Source organism: Astatotilapia calliptera, chromosome 7 (assembly GCF_900246225.1).
Source record: "Astatotilapia calliptera chromosome 7, fAstCal1.2, whole genome shotgun sequence".
Lineage (NCBI taxonomy): Eukaryota > Metazoa > Chordata > Actinopteri > Cichliformes > Cichlidae > Astatotilapia > Astatotilapia calliptera.
This window is the reverse complement of record NC_039308.1, coordinates 33,155,684-33,174,029: the sequence shown is the minus strand read 5'-3', so window position 1 is coordinate 33,174,029 and position 18,346 is coordinate 33,155,684. Positions and strand designations below refer to the sequence as shown.

Genomic DNA, 18,346 nt, shown 5'->3' with positions numbered 1-18,346 from the left:
TTTGTGTATATGTATAAATAAGCCTGTAATTTGAGGCTGTCACTATCTCAGATTTTCTCTACATGATTACAATAATTCACTTTAATGATATTATAGGTCCAACGTTTAATACAAGACATCTAATAATGTCTTGTCTCCTATTGAAAATTTTAAAAGCACTATCAGTAAACTGTGTTTGTCTCTAATTTACGGAGAACACGACTTTCAGCTGCTCCGTTATTCACACAGAGTAGTTAGCACGGGTAGCTACACATTTGAGTTTTTATGCCAGATGCCCTTTCTGATTCAACCCCAAAGGGACTTGTGTCATCTCAGGATCGAACCGCTCTATTTTGTAAATGAATGAAACTGACAATAAGAGTTAAGACAGATGTACAGAGTCTCCATCCACATGCAAATGCATTGAAATGTTAAAATGTTTCTCTGATTCTGATTTTGTGTTATTAACAATAGATCTTATTTTTAAATATCAGAGTTATATCGACATTCTTGGAACTGAAATTTCACATTTGTGCAAAGCTTTATGGATGCATTTAAGGCTGTAACTTAGCTTCTTTTTTTTAAACAAAGCCCTCAGTTATTAAGGTATCTGCCATCTGGTAGTCTAGCCTTGATGAGCTCTGCGCAGCAGCTACAGGTGCTCCCTCACAAACTTGCTGGTAATGATAAAACATTTAGCCTGCATCTTTTATACAAAGGATGAGAGATGTGTCTGCTTCCTGCTTGTCATTTTTTGAAATTCCTTTTTCAGACCTCCACCTTTCCTTTGACTGTCCAGTGACGCTGGGGAATTGTCTTCCATTCCATGCAGATAAGCAGTTACATACTACGTGCCTTACTGAGATAGAGAGAGGCAGGCTCCATCTGTGTGCGTCTCTGGAGAGTGTAAGGACGCTGTGGTAAGAGCAGACAGTCTAGTCAAAGAGTCACACCTGATGCATGGATCTGGAGATTTGTCAGCTCGATCCTGCTGCTGAAACTAACACCAGGCCAAAATGTCCCTCGAGACCACCGCAAAATATCCATATCCACTGCCTGTGTCTTCTCCTCTCTGAGTTCCCTCCTTTGAGATTTTCTACACATGACCTCCCCAACTATTTCTATATGATTTTTTGATTAAATATCCTGTTCTTGTTGTAAAAACTAAAATTTTAATAATTTAGAGGTCTGGCATGTTTGATATATAAACGTTTCCCTTTCTTTGTGACCTTTTCAAATATACAGCAAAAACAAATCGCAGCAGAACTGTTCCAGTGTAGCGCCAGCCTTTCAGCAAATACAGTTTCTGGGTGTTACAGAGCCTTAACTGACCATTGCCTACACCTGATTGGATAAAGGGGTGCCTGAGGTTGGCTTGGTGGAGATGCCACTTCTCGCCTTTATTCTCTCTGGGCTCTCTGGGCTGTCATTTTAAGCTGAGATTCTCGAGTGGTTTAAAGTGGAAGCAATGTTTCTAAAAGTCTCGTATCCGTCTCCACTTTATGTTGCAGCTTTTGAGCCGAGTCGTAACCATAAAAGTTCAAAGCGGAAGTAAATGTCACGTCACTTTGCTTCCTGTTTTACTTCTTCTATTCCTGTCATTCAGGAGGAGATTGCAGTGACTCCTCCTTAAGCACTGGTATAAATAGTGAGAGAGCTGTGATGGTGACAGATTCAGTGCATGTGATAACCATAAACAAGGCTTGAAACTTGCCATTCAGCATCTGGCGCAATCGGCTCCAGCATCAGTGTCAGAACCGCCGTATTCCTGAGGTCTGGTTTGTCTGTTTGTGCTCTGTATGTTTACTTTTCGGTCCTTATGCTCCTTGTGGATTCCTTTTGTCTCATGAACTTCCTGGATCTTATGTTTGGTATCACCATGTTTTTTAAATGCACATGGAGATTAAATACAACAAGCATTTCTTTTCTTAAAACAAATGTCAATAGTTGCACAATCTTGGCTCTAGCACATTGTCTCTGAGTGCTTTTTTGTTTGCAAAGAGGCTAAACATTCTTCAGGAAGTAACATTTTGGCTGAAAATGTGTGGCTACATTAGGGTTTGTGTGTGTGTGGGCAGTGTCAACAAAAGACACAGACCTGGTGGGAAACAGCGAGAGACTCGACGTGCACGGTATCGGGAATCAATGAACAGCAGAGTGAAAAGTGGGATAAAACGAACAATTTACTGCTGAACGCCCCTGTTTTTACTACACCCTTCGGCTCTCCCCCTAACACACACACACAGACTAAATATACCAGCTCATCCATCACATCATGTCAACAACATACATTTACCTAATGAAAATAACCAGCAAACAGTGCATTAGCGTACGAGCCTCAGAGGTGAAGGGCGTCATACACGTGAGGAGGGAATTAGCTTTCAGCTGTCAAGCGCATCACTGAGTGCTTCTATGGCTATCAGTCATACAGACCCGTCTAGTCCAGGCCACTTCAAATGGAAAGCTATACATCACCGGGCCCATCCTGTGCTGAATTACACTGCTAACGGAGGAAAGGTCAAACTGAGAGGAAAAACACACAACAGCCATACAGAAGTTTGTGGAATCAGACCCTAAACAGCTGTTTTTAGAGCATACAGATTCCATACTCATTCCATAATCCACGCTTATTTATGGCTCTATATTTTTATTCTTCGACTCCTTATTTATCTTATGCTGGGCAGTAGTGCAGCTAATGTCATCTTTAAATCAACTTTCTTCTAATTGGATGCCCCTCATTAACAGCATGTAGGTGGAGCTTCTGTGATTGCAGAGTACCTGGGAGGACCTTTGAAGGATACCACGTCTTTCTGACATCACACAAAGCCAGAAATAGAAAAACCTGTTTGAAATTATCTTAAAATTCGGCAAAGTGAGCAAGACTGCAGTGATACCTAATCGAGAACTGTTCCACATATTTCCACTGAAGAAATAGAGAGGTGAAACTGTTGAGCTTGTAAGACAATTAGGTCCCAATTTTGTCCGTTTTGGAAAATTAACTGCCATACCTTTGTGTTTTCTCCAAGTTTTCCTCTGCCAGCAGTTACTGATGTTGAAGAAAAACCCAGACAAAGGAAAGGAGAGCTTAAGGATTTTTCTTTTCCATAAAGAGAATTCAACTGCACGCCCACTGCATGCTGCGACTGACGCCCTCTGTTAAAGCGAATGAAAGGCCGTGAAAATGATTACTTTGGCTATTGATTACAGGGCAGCAGTCCCCCTATCGAGCAGTAAACCTTCCCACCTTCACTCAATATCACAAAGTGAATTAAAGAAAGTAAAAACGATAACCGTAAAGTCTATGTTAAGTACACATCTGTCAAAGGGGTAGCCACAGGTGAAAATCAGCACTCGCCTGTAAATCAGTTTCTTTCCTGCTGCACAGAGCGACGCTAGCTACCACACACCATGAGCTGCAGAAAGCAACGAGCTGCCTCTCAGAGCAATGAACCATGACCTGTGCTTTGATCTTTATGCCACAAGTTACAGGACGGGAAGATCGAGTGCAGTTGGCAGGCAAAACATTACAACCCCCTGACAGCTCTGCAGTCATGCAGGAGCTGTGTTTAATCTGCTGAATCCTGATTTTTTTACTCCTTTAACACAGCACACTTTCTTACTGTATGAAATATTATCCTCACAGTGTTGCTTTGTTCACATTTTTTGACTTAGTGAAATATTAATATGCCCAGCAGCCTGTTAGGCCTAAGTTGACACTAACATCTGTAACTTTATTTTTTTTATACCAGCCATTCCTATTTCTTTTTATTTTTAATTCTATAATTCAACTGAAATATCGTGTTAAGCTTGTTTCTGTTAACCATTTGCCACACACAGAAAGAGTTGGAAAACACTATAACCAAGTTAAAAAAAATTGAATAACAAATCGGGGGGAAATTATGAATGACTAGTTTTCCCTGATTAGCTGCACTCATGTCCACTAATTAAGGCAGGCTACATCATTCATCAGTGTGAACAAGCTTACATTTGATTCAGTGAATTCTTGAAGGTAAACGGTGTGTTTAAAAACTCCCAAATCCCAAATATTGGTTTTCTATCTACAGTGTTTTATGGTTTCATGTAATTAAACAAGCCACATTTTCATTAGAGTACCGTGTGTTTGGTGGTGTCACCTCACAGCAAGGACCCAAAGTGTGCCAGGAAAAAAATCTTTAAACAATTACACCACAACCAGCCCCCTTTCCAGTTCTTAGCTGACAGGAGTGACACTCAGTGTGGTCTTCTGCTGCTACATTCTGTGTTCATAGATGCTCTTCTGCAAACTTTGGTAGCAACAAGCGGTTATTTGAGATACTGTTGCAGATGGCAATTGACCTCTGACCTCAACAAGGCAGTTTCGCCCTGAGAAATGGTGCTTTTTTCTTTTCTCATTCCTGTGCTTTAATGGCTTGCACAGTCACAAGATCTTAATCCAACAGTGCACCTTTGGGATGTGGTGAAACAGGAGATGTTGAATCTATTGCCATAGAGCAGGGTGTCAAACTCCAGACCTCAAGGGCCGGTGTCCTGCAGGTTTTAGATCTCACCCTGGGTCAACACACCTGAATCAAAGGATTAGTTCATTACCAGGCCTCTGAAGAACTTCCAAACATGTTGAGGAGGTAATTTATCCATTTAAATCAGCTGTGTTGGATCAAGGACACATCTAAAACCTGCAGGACACCGGCCCTCGAGGAGTTGGAGTCACCTGTGCCATAGAGAATTAAGGTAGTTCTGAATGCCAAAGAGGGTCATTTCACACCATTTAAAATTCCCAAAGGTTTCCAAAAAACACCAAATAAGGTGCAAAACTGTTAGAAAATATGTTTAAATCTGCTGGCTTTTAAATTTAGGTGAATGGGCCCAATATTTGCTTCCGCTTTCCCAAAGTTAAAATAAATCTACTTCTTTCTCATGTTTCTCCTTTTTATCTCTGTGCTCATTTTAAGCAACAACAGGTGTTGGCTCCAGTGTTGGTCAAGTTACTTGAAAAAAGTAATCAGTAACTAATTACTGATTACTCCCCAAAAAAGGTTATCCGTTACTTTATGATTACTTATTTTTCAAAAGTAATTTAATTTACTTTAGTTACTTTTAGTTACTTAGTTACTTTTTAAAAACACGATTTACAACTGAAGAGAGTGATAAAGTGAATAGACTTCAGCCCAATTCTACATTTTTCTACATAAATCCATATACAAAATGTAATCCAAATTGGAAAAGGTCTCTTTTTAAAACTATTTTTATTAGTTTAATCTTTTAATTTATGCATTCACAGCAAAACATTTTATTCATATGCAACATTTCTCTGACTTGAATTAAATTAGTTCTAACATTTAAACCTATTCTCACATTCCAGCACAGGAAAATAAAATATTTTTGTGTTTTCACTCACTCTTTTCAAACAGAGTGAAGTAAAACACAGAGAAAATAAATTAAAGTCAAAAGGACTCAGCGGTCTTTTTGCTCTATCACCTGATAAAGCAGAGCAGGGTAGGCGGAGGGTTACCCTGAGTGCAGGTGTGCTGCGGTCAGTTGAAGAATCCGCGCGAGTGTTCTTGTGAGTTCCCATCACGTCGCAAGCTACTCGGTGCTTGCTCGAAGTTAGGGGTTTTTTCGCTGTAAAAAGAAGTTTTCTTCCACGGCACGATAGGACGCTATGTTTTTGTTCACTTTTTATTGGAATCAAACCAAAGTAAGGTCAGTACTTTCCCGCTTTAAACGCTTGCACGCTCAGACTCTTCTCCCGCACCGATACTATTATCCATTGTTGATCTGCACACAGCTGCTGTCACCAAACGTCGCACTTGCTTTAACGTCACTGTCAGAGACCATTCTCGCAAAAAAAATTCACTGTTTTAGATAACGCAGTAACGCAGCGTTCCACGGAAGTAACGGTAAATCTAATTACATGATTTTGCAAAGTAATCCCTACTTTACCGTTACTTTGAAAAAGCTGTAATCAGATTACAGTAACGCGTTACTTGTAACGCGTTACTGCCCATCTCTGGTTGGCTCCTTTTCATTCATTCATATATTGAGAATAAATGGACACACTCAGTCACTCAAATACTAAAAAAAATAACTCATGATGAATTCAGTGCAATTAGGGAGCGATTACGAACAGTTAGTGGGTCGTTCAGTCACTGCCAGACAAATCTGATCAAATCACTCCCACACAATCCCAGACGAGGTTCATTTGTCACTTATATTGTTGCTTTTTTGCAGCTTCTTTGGTCAAATATGCAGATTTTCATCCTAGACGTATTGCACTTGGCTGAAACCACCTCAGTGCAAGCTGGCCGTGATGGATTGATGACATCGGATGTGCTTTAGTGTCACTTCACTTGATATAATCTCACAGAGCTGCCCTGCTCAGGAGAAAACATACGCTTCCTGCTTCGATATGAAACTCAGACCCCAAATAAGCACGAGAATGATTCATTGGAATATCGAAAACAATACTAGAAACATGGATTCACTCCCTCCCCCTTTCTTACACAAACACACACTCTCACTGATACATAAGCACTTCCTGTCGAGTGCAGTGTGTCATGAATTACAAACAGCTTTTTATCTGAAATTGTCTCAGCTGTTTCCAGAACATGACTCTTTGTCCTGTTTGCCTTTTTGAATCTCTTAAACCTATCAGTTCTCCTGGCAGGGACTCTCAGCACGAAGCTCACTTGTTGGGCTTGGCAGGGAAGACGCTGATAGCCAGGGAAGACACGACCAGCGTCACATTCAATTTGTCCAATTATACTGACTCCGATAAACAGGACTGACGTGTAGAAAAGGTTGAATTTGTGAAGAGGGCTTCCAGCTCCTACTGTTTCGGTGTAATTTTATTATGCTGTGAAAGGTCAGTTTTCCCAATTACTGAAAAATATTTTCTCATTTTCCCCTTGTAGTATGAAGCAATGCAGACAGCTTTGGCTTTGTTCACTCAAATATCTGACTTTTGAGTTTTTCTGCACTGGGGATGAACTGACCCTGCAAGCATTGTTTTCTATGCTGTATCTGGTCAGACATTAATATCCTTGAAAATGAAAACAGCTAAAAAGACTTAAATTCACATTTATCCACAGTTTTACAGTCTGATTGAAATAGGTTTTTTAATTATTATTATTGTGTTTTTGTTATTCTGCATGTCATAGTTCTGGAGTTGTTGAAAAAAGAAAATTAATTAAAATTCAGAGAAAAAGTTTTGAATTTTCTAGACTAAAATAAAAAAAAATGTACAAGAAAAACAATGACCAAAAACTTTATGAAATTGTTTTTTGCAAAAATTTGACAGTTTTTGTTTTCAGAAACTTACAGAAGCATACATTTGACTATTTTTTCTTCATAATTTCGAGGGGTTTTTTCTTGTTAATTCGCCCTTCTCGCTGTAATTCTGCTATTTTTCCCTCATAAATTAACCATTTTATTTGCTGTAAATTTGCCTTTTTTTTCTTTTTAACTTTTTTCTTGGAAATGTATTTTTTTTTCTCCATTCTTTTCTCATAAATTTGGTATTTTATTGCTTGTACATTAGTGATTTTTACTTGTTAATTAGACGATTTTTCTCATGTTTTATTTTAATTTTTTGTTTGTCTTTTTTTCCTGTGTCTTGTTTTGCCTTATTTTTTATTCCGTTCTGTCCTGTTGGCTTTACCTGTTTTTGTTTTTTTTTTTCTACCTGTGTCTCGTCCTCAGTCACTCCTGTGTGCACTCCTGTGTGCACTCTGTGCTTCACTCTTCAGTTCCTCATACTTCTTATCCCCCTGGTTTTCGATCCTTGTTTAGTTTTTCTACCCTGTGCCTTTGTGTCCTAACTCCTGCCACATTACATTTGGCTTAAAAGAAAAAGGTTAGTAGACATCTAGATCATACTTAGCTGCTTCAAATATGCAAAGGCATGTATCTGCAATTGAGCTGGCTGTGAAATAGGTGTGAACAGACTGCCATAGGGTGGGACTCACTTGTTGAGTTTTGCCATGTAGATCTTGATGTGGCTGAAGTCCGGCCTCTCTGCAGGGTCCTCGGCCCAGCAGCCCTCCATCAGGATGGTCAGCTCCTCTGAATGGTATCTATTGTCTGTGGTTGGCCGAAAGTATGGCTTCTGACCGTTCCTCACCTTCTGAACAATTTCTGGAGACGAGAAGACAAAGTGTGAAACTCAGCAGGTTATTATAATAGTCAGGACACAATTGAACAGCTGAAAACCAACAGAGACAGATACAGTGACAAATATTTGCCTCCTGATTTTATAGTTTTTTGCATATTAGTCACATTCACATGATCATCAATTAACTGTGATTAACCACATTTTTTAGAGAGCTGAGTTCAATTTCAGCCACACCCGCTGAATCAAGAAATCAGTTGAATAGAACCTGACTGACAAAGTGAAGTAGAGTAAAAGATCTCAAAAAGCAACACATCATCCCACAATCCAAGAAAACAGATGAGATGAGAAACAAAATGACATCCATCAGTCTGGACAGGGTTACAAAGCAGTTTCTTTGGGAACAGTGGTGAACTTTCCCAAGAGAAGCCTACTAAAATTACTACAGGATTACTACAAGAGGCCACTGATGACTCATCCAGTAGGTCACTAAAGAACCCAGAACAACAGCGAAAGAACTGCAGACCTCACTTGCCTCAGTTAAGGTCTGAGTTCATTATTCAACGATAAAAAAGTAACTGGGCAAAAGTCACATCCATGGGAGATGCAGAAACTAACACAGCATTTCATACAAAGAACATCATACCAAGTGTCAGACATGACTGTGGTGGTGTGACGGTCTGGGGCTGCTTTGTTGCTTCAGGATGACTTGCTGTAATTGATGGAACCATGAAATCTGCTCTCTACCACAGAATCCTGAAGATGAATGTCCAGCCATTAGTTCATGCCCTGCACTGATGGCCAGAGACAGAAGCACTTCGGATATGCAGCAGGACAATGATCTGAAACGCAGCTGCAAATCCACTGCTGAATGGCTCAAAAAGAAATAAAGGTTTCGGAGTGGCCTAATCAAAGTCTGGACTTAAATCAGATTGAGATGCTTTGGCATGCCTTTAAACAAGGTAGATAACCTCCAAGTGTGGCCGAATAAAAACAATTCTGCAAAGAAGAGAGGGACGAAATTCCTCCACAGGAATTTGAAAGACTGACTGTCAGTTATCACAAACGGTTGACTGGAGTTCTTGCTGCAAGTGGTGGACCAACCAGTTGTCAGTTAAGTGGAAAAATGTTTCCCTTGTTAAAGAAAATCATCTTTTAAAAACTGCATTTTGTATTTACTCAGGTTATCTTTGTCTAATTTTGTTTGTTTTATCTTAAACATTTAAATGTAAGAAACATACAAATATTACTGGTGGCTCCCAGTGCTACCCCTCAGCCTCCTGGTAGACACACCAATAGTCTCAATTTCAAAATCTTACATTGCCTTGTTGTCAAGTTATCACATTCACAAGATTTTCAGAAAATGTACTTACTTGAGGTCAAAGTCACTGAGATTCAAACTCATCGAAGTAGCTACACCTATGGTGTCAGTTTGAAGCTCCTATGTCACCTCATTCTTGACTTATCGCATACATAAACGTATGCCTTCATGTCGCCCACCCAGTGGGGTGGCAACATTACCCAAGAAACTAAGAAATCAGGAACGAGGCAAACACTTTTTCATAGCACTGTACACCATCTCAACAAGGAGCATAAAGTGCAGCATTTTTTGGCAGCAAGTGAAATTTAATAAGCTTTCCTCAAGGTCTTATTACAATATCAGCAGAAAAATCCCTGAGTCCAAATTTGGTAATCGGTATTAAATGTTTTTATAAGTTGTAAGATCTAAGTCATCATCAATAATGAGAAGTAGACTCTTCTGAGAAACGTGGGTTGTCATCATCTGTTCTCTGAGACATAACTGGTGTGTTGGATATTGTTATCTTTGGGCAGACCCAGGATATTTCTTCCTCTTTCCAGTTTCTCTGAAGTATTTCTCAAATTTATCTTACTTCCTAATCTTGTGAAAGTCTATAGGTCATCTCAGAAATGTGTTATTAATGCTTACAACAACAAGTGATGTGATGTCACTTTGAGGACATCAGTTAGCAATGATAGGATATACTCAAATGATTAAATGATTGAGAAGGAATTCATGACAAAAAAGACATTACTTCATTTCACTGCTGCTCACCCAGGAGGGTCCTCTCATGTTCTTTTAATAAAATAATTGGTCACACTGCCAGTCTGGTAACTGGGGACTGTGTGGACCCCAACACTGTGCTCTTTATTTATTAATTTCATTAATAAATAAAGCAGCTAGATCTTTGGAAACAACGCTCAGCTTTGGTCGCAGTGCAAAGAAACATCATTTATCAAAACAGCGCACTGTCCAAAAAATAATTTATTACTTTGTAAAAGCTAAACTAAACTGCCTCGCTAGCTTCACACCACAAAAACACCCTGACTGATGACTTTGTGTTCAAAGGTGTATATTTCATAGTGTTGGTAATATTTTTTCCGCCACATGTGAACTCTACTTAAAGCTCAATGCACTGTATATTGATAACAGTTTTCTACAGTTTTAACTGAACTTGACTCTCATAATGTTTCAGATTTATCCGGAGGAGAAAATGAGAAGGACTCATTTTCCTCCTTTCCAGTTCTAGAATTTTCATTCATGGACCCTGCTAGAGTAGCTTCACATCATTCAAACTTTATTTATGTTTACGCTGGGTCAGAGTGCACGCCCTTAGCTGCTTTCCCTTTAAGCCATCCTTTGTCTCTGATTGGCTGCCCCTCACAAACATCAGGTTTGAACACCTTTGCTGAGGATGGCTTCACTACTCACAATATCCTCTCCCTATGACATGATACAGAGCCATAAGTAGGGAAAAGAGTGTTAGAAAGCGAATGCTTGGAGGTTAAAGTCTTTTGGCTCACAGGGATATGAAAAAGTTCTGAAAACAGGAGTAAAGGTAAGGCTTTAAAAACTTTGTTCATGTTCAATATGAGCTTTCACTATTGTGGCAAATGGAAAATATTCCCATGAAGACAGGATGCTATACTCAGTGAGCTAAAACAGAGTACATTTCTATTAATATTTTTAGTACACCGCTTCTTTTATTGTGTTATCCTTATGCTAATGTGCTATTTCTGTTGTATAGCATTAATTTATTCAGCAGTGCTGGTTGACTCTTTATAGTTGCTGATATTTTTTCCCTCTTTTATTCATAAATCATGTCATTATAAAAGTCTGTAAGAGACATCCTTCCCCAAACGATTCTTCCACATCCGCTCTTTTCTGTTAGTATTATCATCACGAAAGAGCCATAAGAGTAATTTGAAGACTCCACTGTTATTTTAAAACCACAAAATCACAATTTCACAACTGGCTCCAACACATCTGAACACTAGAGAGCAGGTGCTGGCTTTCACTGCTCACAGCCTGTTACAGATGAGCGTGAGCCACTTGTACGATCAGTGTAGAGCGTGACTGTGAATAAAAGGTTAATGAAAGCCATCGCACAGATGAAGCACTCCAGGAGGGTTTCACGCATCCACTTTGGATGCGCAAAAGTTGATCTGGAGTAGCTCTAGAAGTTGTTCCTGATGTCACTAATGCAGAAGCAGCGGAGGTGCAGGCAAAAGAGGGAAACCAGGGAAACTGGTCAAACCACAATATGCAGTATGTGTGCAGGAAAAGCCAAAGGGTCACGTGTGAGTAGTTCACTTCAAACCATAATAATGAAGATTTAAGATCAGTCTGAAATGGTGTCATCTAAATATATAATTTTCTGCCTGTCTTGGAGCTCAGCCTTCCAATCAAGCACACAAATATATAATTTTCACACAAGTGTATGAAAGTTTTCACACGGTCAGTAGTCTGAGTTTTTTTCCTTTTTTTCTTTTACTTTGCTGCTGCTAAAAAGTAGGGTCACCTTTTTTCTAAAAAAATATGTGTTTTCCTCCATCCTGATTGGAGTAGCATTAAGTCATGTGACACAAGTTTAGGATTTTATTGAGACCTATGGCGGAAACAAGTTACCCGCAAAGTTTACAGAGACATACTTAAAGAGGAGACATCTTCATCACTCATCAAATCTATCTTAGAATTATGTGACATGAAGGTTGTGTCCACACTGGAAGCGAGTCACTCGTCACGCATCGCTTTGAAGCTGATGGCCTTTCGCTTGAGGACAATCCAGGTTCTGGTTGCCTAGGTAACCCTCTAATGTATTTACTACCAGGCCGAATGTCAATCATGGGCATTCATGACTCACCGGTCATTCAGTCTCACCCACTTCACATTGACAGCAATTATTTTCCTTGTAGTCGCTCAAAATCATCAAATATTATTTCACCTTCTTTGGCCTCGTGTCTCTGCAATTCACTTCCAGTGTTTACGCAGCTTAATGTTTGGGAAAACAGTGGTTGGTGACCACAGCATGACCAAAAAGCAAAGCAGCTGTGGAACTCTCTACCCCCGGACATAAGAAACATTGGTTCTCTCCCCCAGTTTAAATCCCAACTCAAAACCCAATGCTGCATATTCATTGTGAACCTATTGTTTGTTTATTTATTTTCTGATTTTTTGTTTTTATTGTTCTTCATTTTGTCATTTTTCTATAATATGTTTTATTCTATTGTTAAGTGTCCTTGGGTGTCTTGAAAAGCGCTTTTAAATAAAATTTATTATTATTATTATTATTGTTATCATTACAAAGTTGCTGCAGGCTTACAACTGAACTGCAAAATTACATAGAGTTTTGGCAACCTTGCATTTAAGTAAACAGAACACAACCAGTTGAGTTGAGTCCCTTGCTGCAAAGAGTCACCTCGCAGACGAGTTGCACTCATTCAGATTGATTGCAACATGTTGAGAGCAATGCAGTCAGTCCAACCAAAATGCAATTGTTTAGCCTCGCCTCAAATCAGGTAACCTGTCCAATCAATTTCCAATCACGAGTGGTCTCCCTTGCACGCTCAGACTGTCTGGTGGCTCAGTGCCTTGTCCAAGGATACTTGGGAAATTGTTTTCCACCAACCTTCCAATTGGTGGATGACCAAAGAGATCACCATCCTATTTCTTTTGCTTTGGTGTGACTGAACAATTATAATGACAGCTGCTCCTAAAGAGCCAATCAGCAGTCGAAACAAGGAACACATAAGCAAATCACAACCATTTAATGGGTGTGATGGAAGACAACTGTACCATTTCACAAAGCCTTGTTTTCTGTAAAATTAATGTTGTCTTGTTTTCAAGTGCACATTAATGAAGCTGTGATAGAAGTAAAAGGAAGAAGTGTTTCCACCCTTATGTTGAGACAAAGTCACCAGATTTTTTAAACTGATTTAAGTGGTGATTTTACACATGGGGGGCGATCGTGGCTCAAGAGTTGGGAGTTCGCCTTGTAATCGGAAGGTTGCCAGTTCGAGCCCCGGCTTGGACAGTCTCGGTCGTTGTGTCCTTGGGCAAGACACTTCACCCGTTGCCTACTGATGGTGGTCAGAGGGCCCGGTGGCGCCAGTGTCCGGCAGCCTCGCCTCTGTCAGTGCGCCCCAGGGTGGCTGTGGCTACAATGTAGCTTGCCATCACCAGTGTGTGAATGTGTGTGTGTGAATGGGTGGATGACTGGATATGTAAAGCGCTTTAGGGTCCTTAGGGACTAGTAAAGCGCTATATAAATACAGGCCATTTACCATTTACCATGCAGTTCGAAATGATTGAAGTAACCCACTGGTCCATCGGTGATAGTGAAAAGTTGCATGGAATTATATTTTAAGCATCATAGGCTTTGACTGTTTTGTTATTTTCCACTTCTATCCTTATCACTAAGCTGTGATGTTTTACATCGTGGCTAAGAAATCTAAAAAGTGATTCAGAGACATTCTGAATACAGCAGACATTCAGACCACTGACAAACAGGGATGTTTTAGGGATCTTTGGACACTGTTTGCGACCCAGTTAACCAAATTCTCTCTCTCTGGTCTCGGTGTTGATGATGGCAGCTTTCAGAAGCAGGTGCTTCTAAACCAGCCAAGTCTGGCACAAAGATCTGTTAGAACCGTGACGCTAAAACACCTTTTGGCTGAAAAAACACCGACAATGATAATTAACGATATTAGAGCACAATATCTGCGCTGCGATAATTAATATTGAACAGATGGGCTTTTGGATGTAGCACTGTGTTTCTTCATACATTTTACTGTTTATTATGCTTTATTTGTTTATACTTGTGGCTCTGGTTATCTGTTAGTGGTGCTACCCTGTAAGGGTTGGGCATATTATTTTAATAATGACACAATAATAAAGTAAACTCTGAAAATCAAGCCGTTGCATACTGTTGACTTAAGGAAGATGTATCACAGCTAAAGCTGCTTCGAGACATAACACACATGACCGTTGCCTTCAGTTTCCACTTCTGCACGATCTCTGGATCACATCTTCATTTACAGTCGACAATTTTTTTCATATCTTGGACTGATTTAACATCACATTGTGGGTTTTTTTCTGCCTTGACATCTGGTCAGCACATGTTCTTTGTGTACATGGCTGCACGAAAGGGTGCTCTGACCTTTCAAAGACATTGAGCTGAATTAAACTACAAGAACAAATGTTTTAGTTTACTGGACATTTGTTTCTGCAGGGGTCAGCTGACATGTTTAAGGCCCATTAAAAAAAACTGTTGTGTTTACCTTTGGGGCTGAGGTCCATGCCCTCCACATAGAAAGGTCCATTCCTCAGAGCTATTTCCTGCAGTATTATGCCAAAACTGTACACATCACCCTTCTGAGTCCCCTGAGGAGGATGGCGGTCGTATATGAGCAGCTCAGGAGCCGTCCAGAGCTTCTCTAGATAACAACAGAACAACCCAAACTTTTAGCAGAAAGTTGATGTTCTTCTTCTTAACAATGTGACTGGATAATCATTGCTGCATTAACTTACTTGCATAGAGTGAGTGCGAGTCGTCATTTTCACTGGACGTGCGGAAGCTGACCAAGCCGAAATCTGTTATTTTCAAAACGAATCGACTGTCCACTACGCAATTAGATGACTTCAGATTTCCATGGCAGCCAAAGTAGCTGTTGTGCAGATAGTTCATACCCTGGTGCAGAGAAGTGCAAGTAAAGCATTACAGGGTGTTTTCTGTCTGTTTCTGCTACTTTCCCCATGTTTACAGTAAATCTTATGTTCAGACGTGTGGAAATAATATGATCTGACAGACAATCATATGCTGAGGAGAACATTTCTCAAGGACAGGCGCTTTCGTGGGGGTTATTTCTGTGAAATTACTGTTAAACAGAAAGACACAGTGGATACTGAAGTACTCATGTTCAATACTTTGTGGAAACGGTGAGTCAATCATGCCTCAGAGCTTCACCAGCGCCTCTTCTCCTGCAAAACGATGCTATCTGCGTGGAGCAATTTAGCCGAAGGGCTTCGTCATGCAAGTCGTTCGGTATCGCTCTGACAAAAAGCCTCTTTGTTGGGACAGATTAAAAAGGAGTCCTCTAAATCATGTCCATGATTAGTTTTGATTAAGCTGGAAGGAAAACTTCTGCAGAGTTTCTCTCCTGCTTTACATTATAGGATGGAAATATTTACTCCAGTTTCGTGCACTGTGCCAAAAATACATTTTTCTGCACATTTCTCTCTCCCTCTCTCCGTCTAGACTCTGAGAAACTGCCCATGAGAAACCATGGTAACCCAGACATTTTCTGTGTGCATCTCCAAAGTGCACAAAGCCTCTTTTTTCAACACTAAGAAAAAGGGACAATCTTTCAAAAACATGTGTGACTTTTTAAATCAATGCCTGTTGACCCAGTCTGACAGCGACGTACCTTCACGATGTCATTGATCAGAGAGTAGCGGAACATCCAGTCCAGGTTGATGCTCTCATTCTCTAAAATGTCCTTAAAATAAAGAAAGAATAAAAAGGAAGAACAACTCAAAAACCTTTGCAGACATAAGAAATGCCTTATATATAATCTTCTGTCTGTCTTGAGGTGAGAACCTACCAATCAAGCATGCAAATCTATAATTTTCAGACAAAAGTACAAAATGCTCCACAAAGACATTTCTTTTTCTATCATTGTTGCTAAAGTATGTCTGGAAACACTCAAGTGTTTGTCATTGTTGTTATTAATTAATCTGTGCCTAAATTAGATTACAGGTAAACCAAAGCTAGTCCAAGTTTGAGTTATGGTTCTAGACTTTTAGGATTTTTTGAGCTTTTTAAATCTGGTTTTGATTTTATTATTGTTTTAGTGACTATTATGATATTGCTGAGTTTTTAGCTCCTGTTTTAATTCACCGTATAGTATTCCTGTGTCTCTGTATCATGTTAAGTGCGAGTTTTCCTGCCTTAGTAGGTGTGTTCTGGTTGGTTAGTTGTCTGATTGTTTTCACCTGTGATTACATGCATCTGTGTCTTATCCCTAATCACGCCCCAGTGTATATATGTCCTGATTAATCCTTAATCTGTGTACGCTTCATCTTTAAAGCATAAAGCCAATAAAAGTTCCAATAAAACAGACCCTGAATGCACCAAAAGTAAAATTCAAAAATAATTATATATTTATAAAATAAAAAATTGATATTTTTATTCATTCATTGCAGTGTTTGCTTTTTGATTAATCCATTTTATTTTCATTTTGAATTTCTCATGTTTATTTTTAACTGTACAGGGCATGTTTATTTCATGTTTTTTTTTTTTTTTTTTGAATAAAAAGACACATCAACATTTACGTGTCACCCTTTAGCTTTACTTTAAGAGTGTAAACTGTGAATTAAAAAAAAAAAAAGTATTCATCCCTATTCTCATTTATGAGAGATTAATTTATTTATCTACTTTTCATTTGCATTTTACCCAAACCCATCTATCTGTTAATTATTTTTTATTTTTAATTATTTACTTTAATCATCTTATTTTCTTCATTATTTTTTTACTGTTTTGTTTTTATCTGTATTAATTACCCTAATTTTCTACATATTGTCTACTTATTTGTCACATTTATTTATTGCTATATTTTTTATGTATTTATTATATGTAATGGTTCCATAGCACAGTGGTTCACACAATCACATGGTAAGCCAAAGGTCTTGGTTTCTTTGTCTCACCCCCCCCCCAAACCAGTTGCACCAGATGGCAACCCCTCCCCAAGCCTGGTTCTGTTTCTTCCTCTTAAAAGGGAGTTTTTCCTTCCCACTGTCACCAAAAAACTTAATCATAGGAAAATGTCTGATTGTTGGGGTTTTCTCTGCTTTCTCTGTATCACTGCAGGGTCTTTACCTTGCAACATAAAGTGCCTTGAGTTAACTGGGATTTGGCGTTATATTAATAAAACTGAATTCAACTGAACTGGTTCAATTCCAGACAAAGAGTCCAATCCCTCTGGGGTTGGATCAGGAAGGGCATCCGGTGTGAAACTCTGCCAAAATTCAAAACATGTGGAGCTACTCTGTGTCAGCGCCTTGTGACAAAGTAGCAGCCGAAAGTAGCATTTCATTATTTATCGCATTTAGTTATTATTGCTATGACTTCATGGAACACTAATTTCTTTTTTCTTGTTTTTTACTGATATTTACTGAAATCTGGTTGTCCATAATCAGCAGCCAAGATGCTCTTAAAGTTTATTTAAAGACTAAATGCAGAAACAATTCCAGAGCTGACAGTTTGTCTTCCCTGGCCTCTGTTTCAGCATCCAGCAGTATCACATCAGTCACAGATATCTGCCTTTTACGCAGACGACTTTCTTTAAAGTGTGACTGATAAAAGTCATTTCCCAGCTCGTCTGTTTTAAGGAAGCTTCTGGCGTGCCAGCATCTCGGGCCAAGATCAAGTTTGTTTAAAGCGTCATGTATTCCTTACTGGAACAAAAAAAGACAAATCGCAAATATTGAAGGACAAAAGAATGTGTGGACTTTTAATGGTTAGCTTGATAAGTATTGTAATCTAACAGTACTTCAACACAAAAATCCACCAGCTGGCTTTTGTTAGATTTGTTGTTTGAGTCCTTATTGTCTGTCTGTCTGTTGTCATGTGAAAAAAACAAAAATAAAAAATCTCAGAAGGTTTTCATCTTTGTGGCGATCAACTTTTAGAAAACACTTTTAGGTCCTGGTCGTCTGTTCAGTTATTTTTATCATTGCTTGTTAAATTGTATGGGATGAATTGTTTAGTCTGTAAAATATCAGCTGACAGCTTTCAGTGCTCCTTGGCACATGATTATCCAGGTCTCTTGAACCCTACTGCAGGGATGAACATCACTATTCCAGAAGACATTTCCTTCTTTGGTGTCTTCGTGATAGTGGTGGAAAGCTCTGTGTAACACATGAGGGCCCGCTGGGTTTGCGTCTGCAAACGCAGATTGTCT

General features: G+C 39.2%; 1 protein-coding gene across 1 annotated transcript in view; it reads right to left on the bottom strand.

The window, feature by feature from the left end:
- npr2 (natriuretic peptide receptor 2) overlaps positions 1 to 18,346 on the bottom strand; it is a 94,564-nt gene that overhangs the window by 18,448 nt on the left and 57,770 nt on the right. The window contains exons 12-15 of the mRNA XM_026174420.1: positions 15,812 to 15,883; positions 14,916 to 15,075; positions 14,666 to 14,821; positions 7,944 to 8,112 (exon numbers count right to left, since the gene is read on the bottom strand). Coding sequence (XP_026030205.1) covers positions 7,944 to 8,112; positions 14,666 to 14,821; positions 14,916 to 15,075; positions 15,812 to 15,883 — 557 coding nt within the window. The remainder of the gene's footprint in view (positions 1 to 7,943; positions 8,113 to 14,665; positions 14,822 to 14,915; positions 15,076 to 15,811; positions 15,884 to 18,346) is intronic.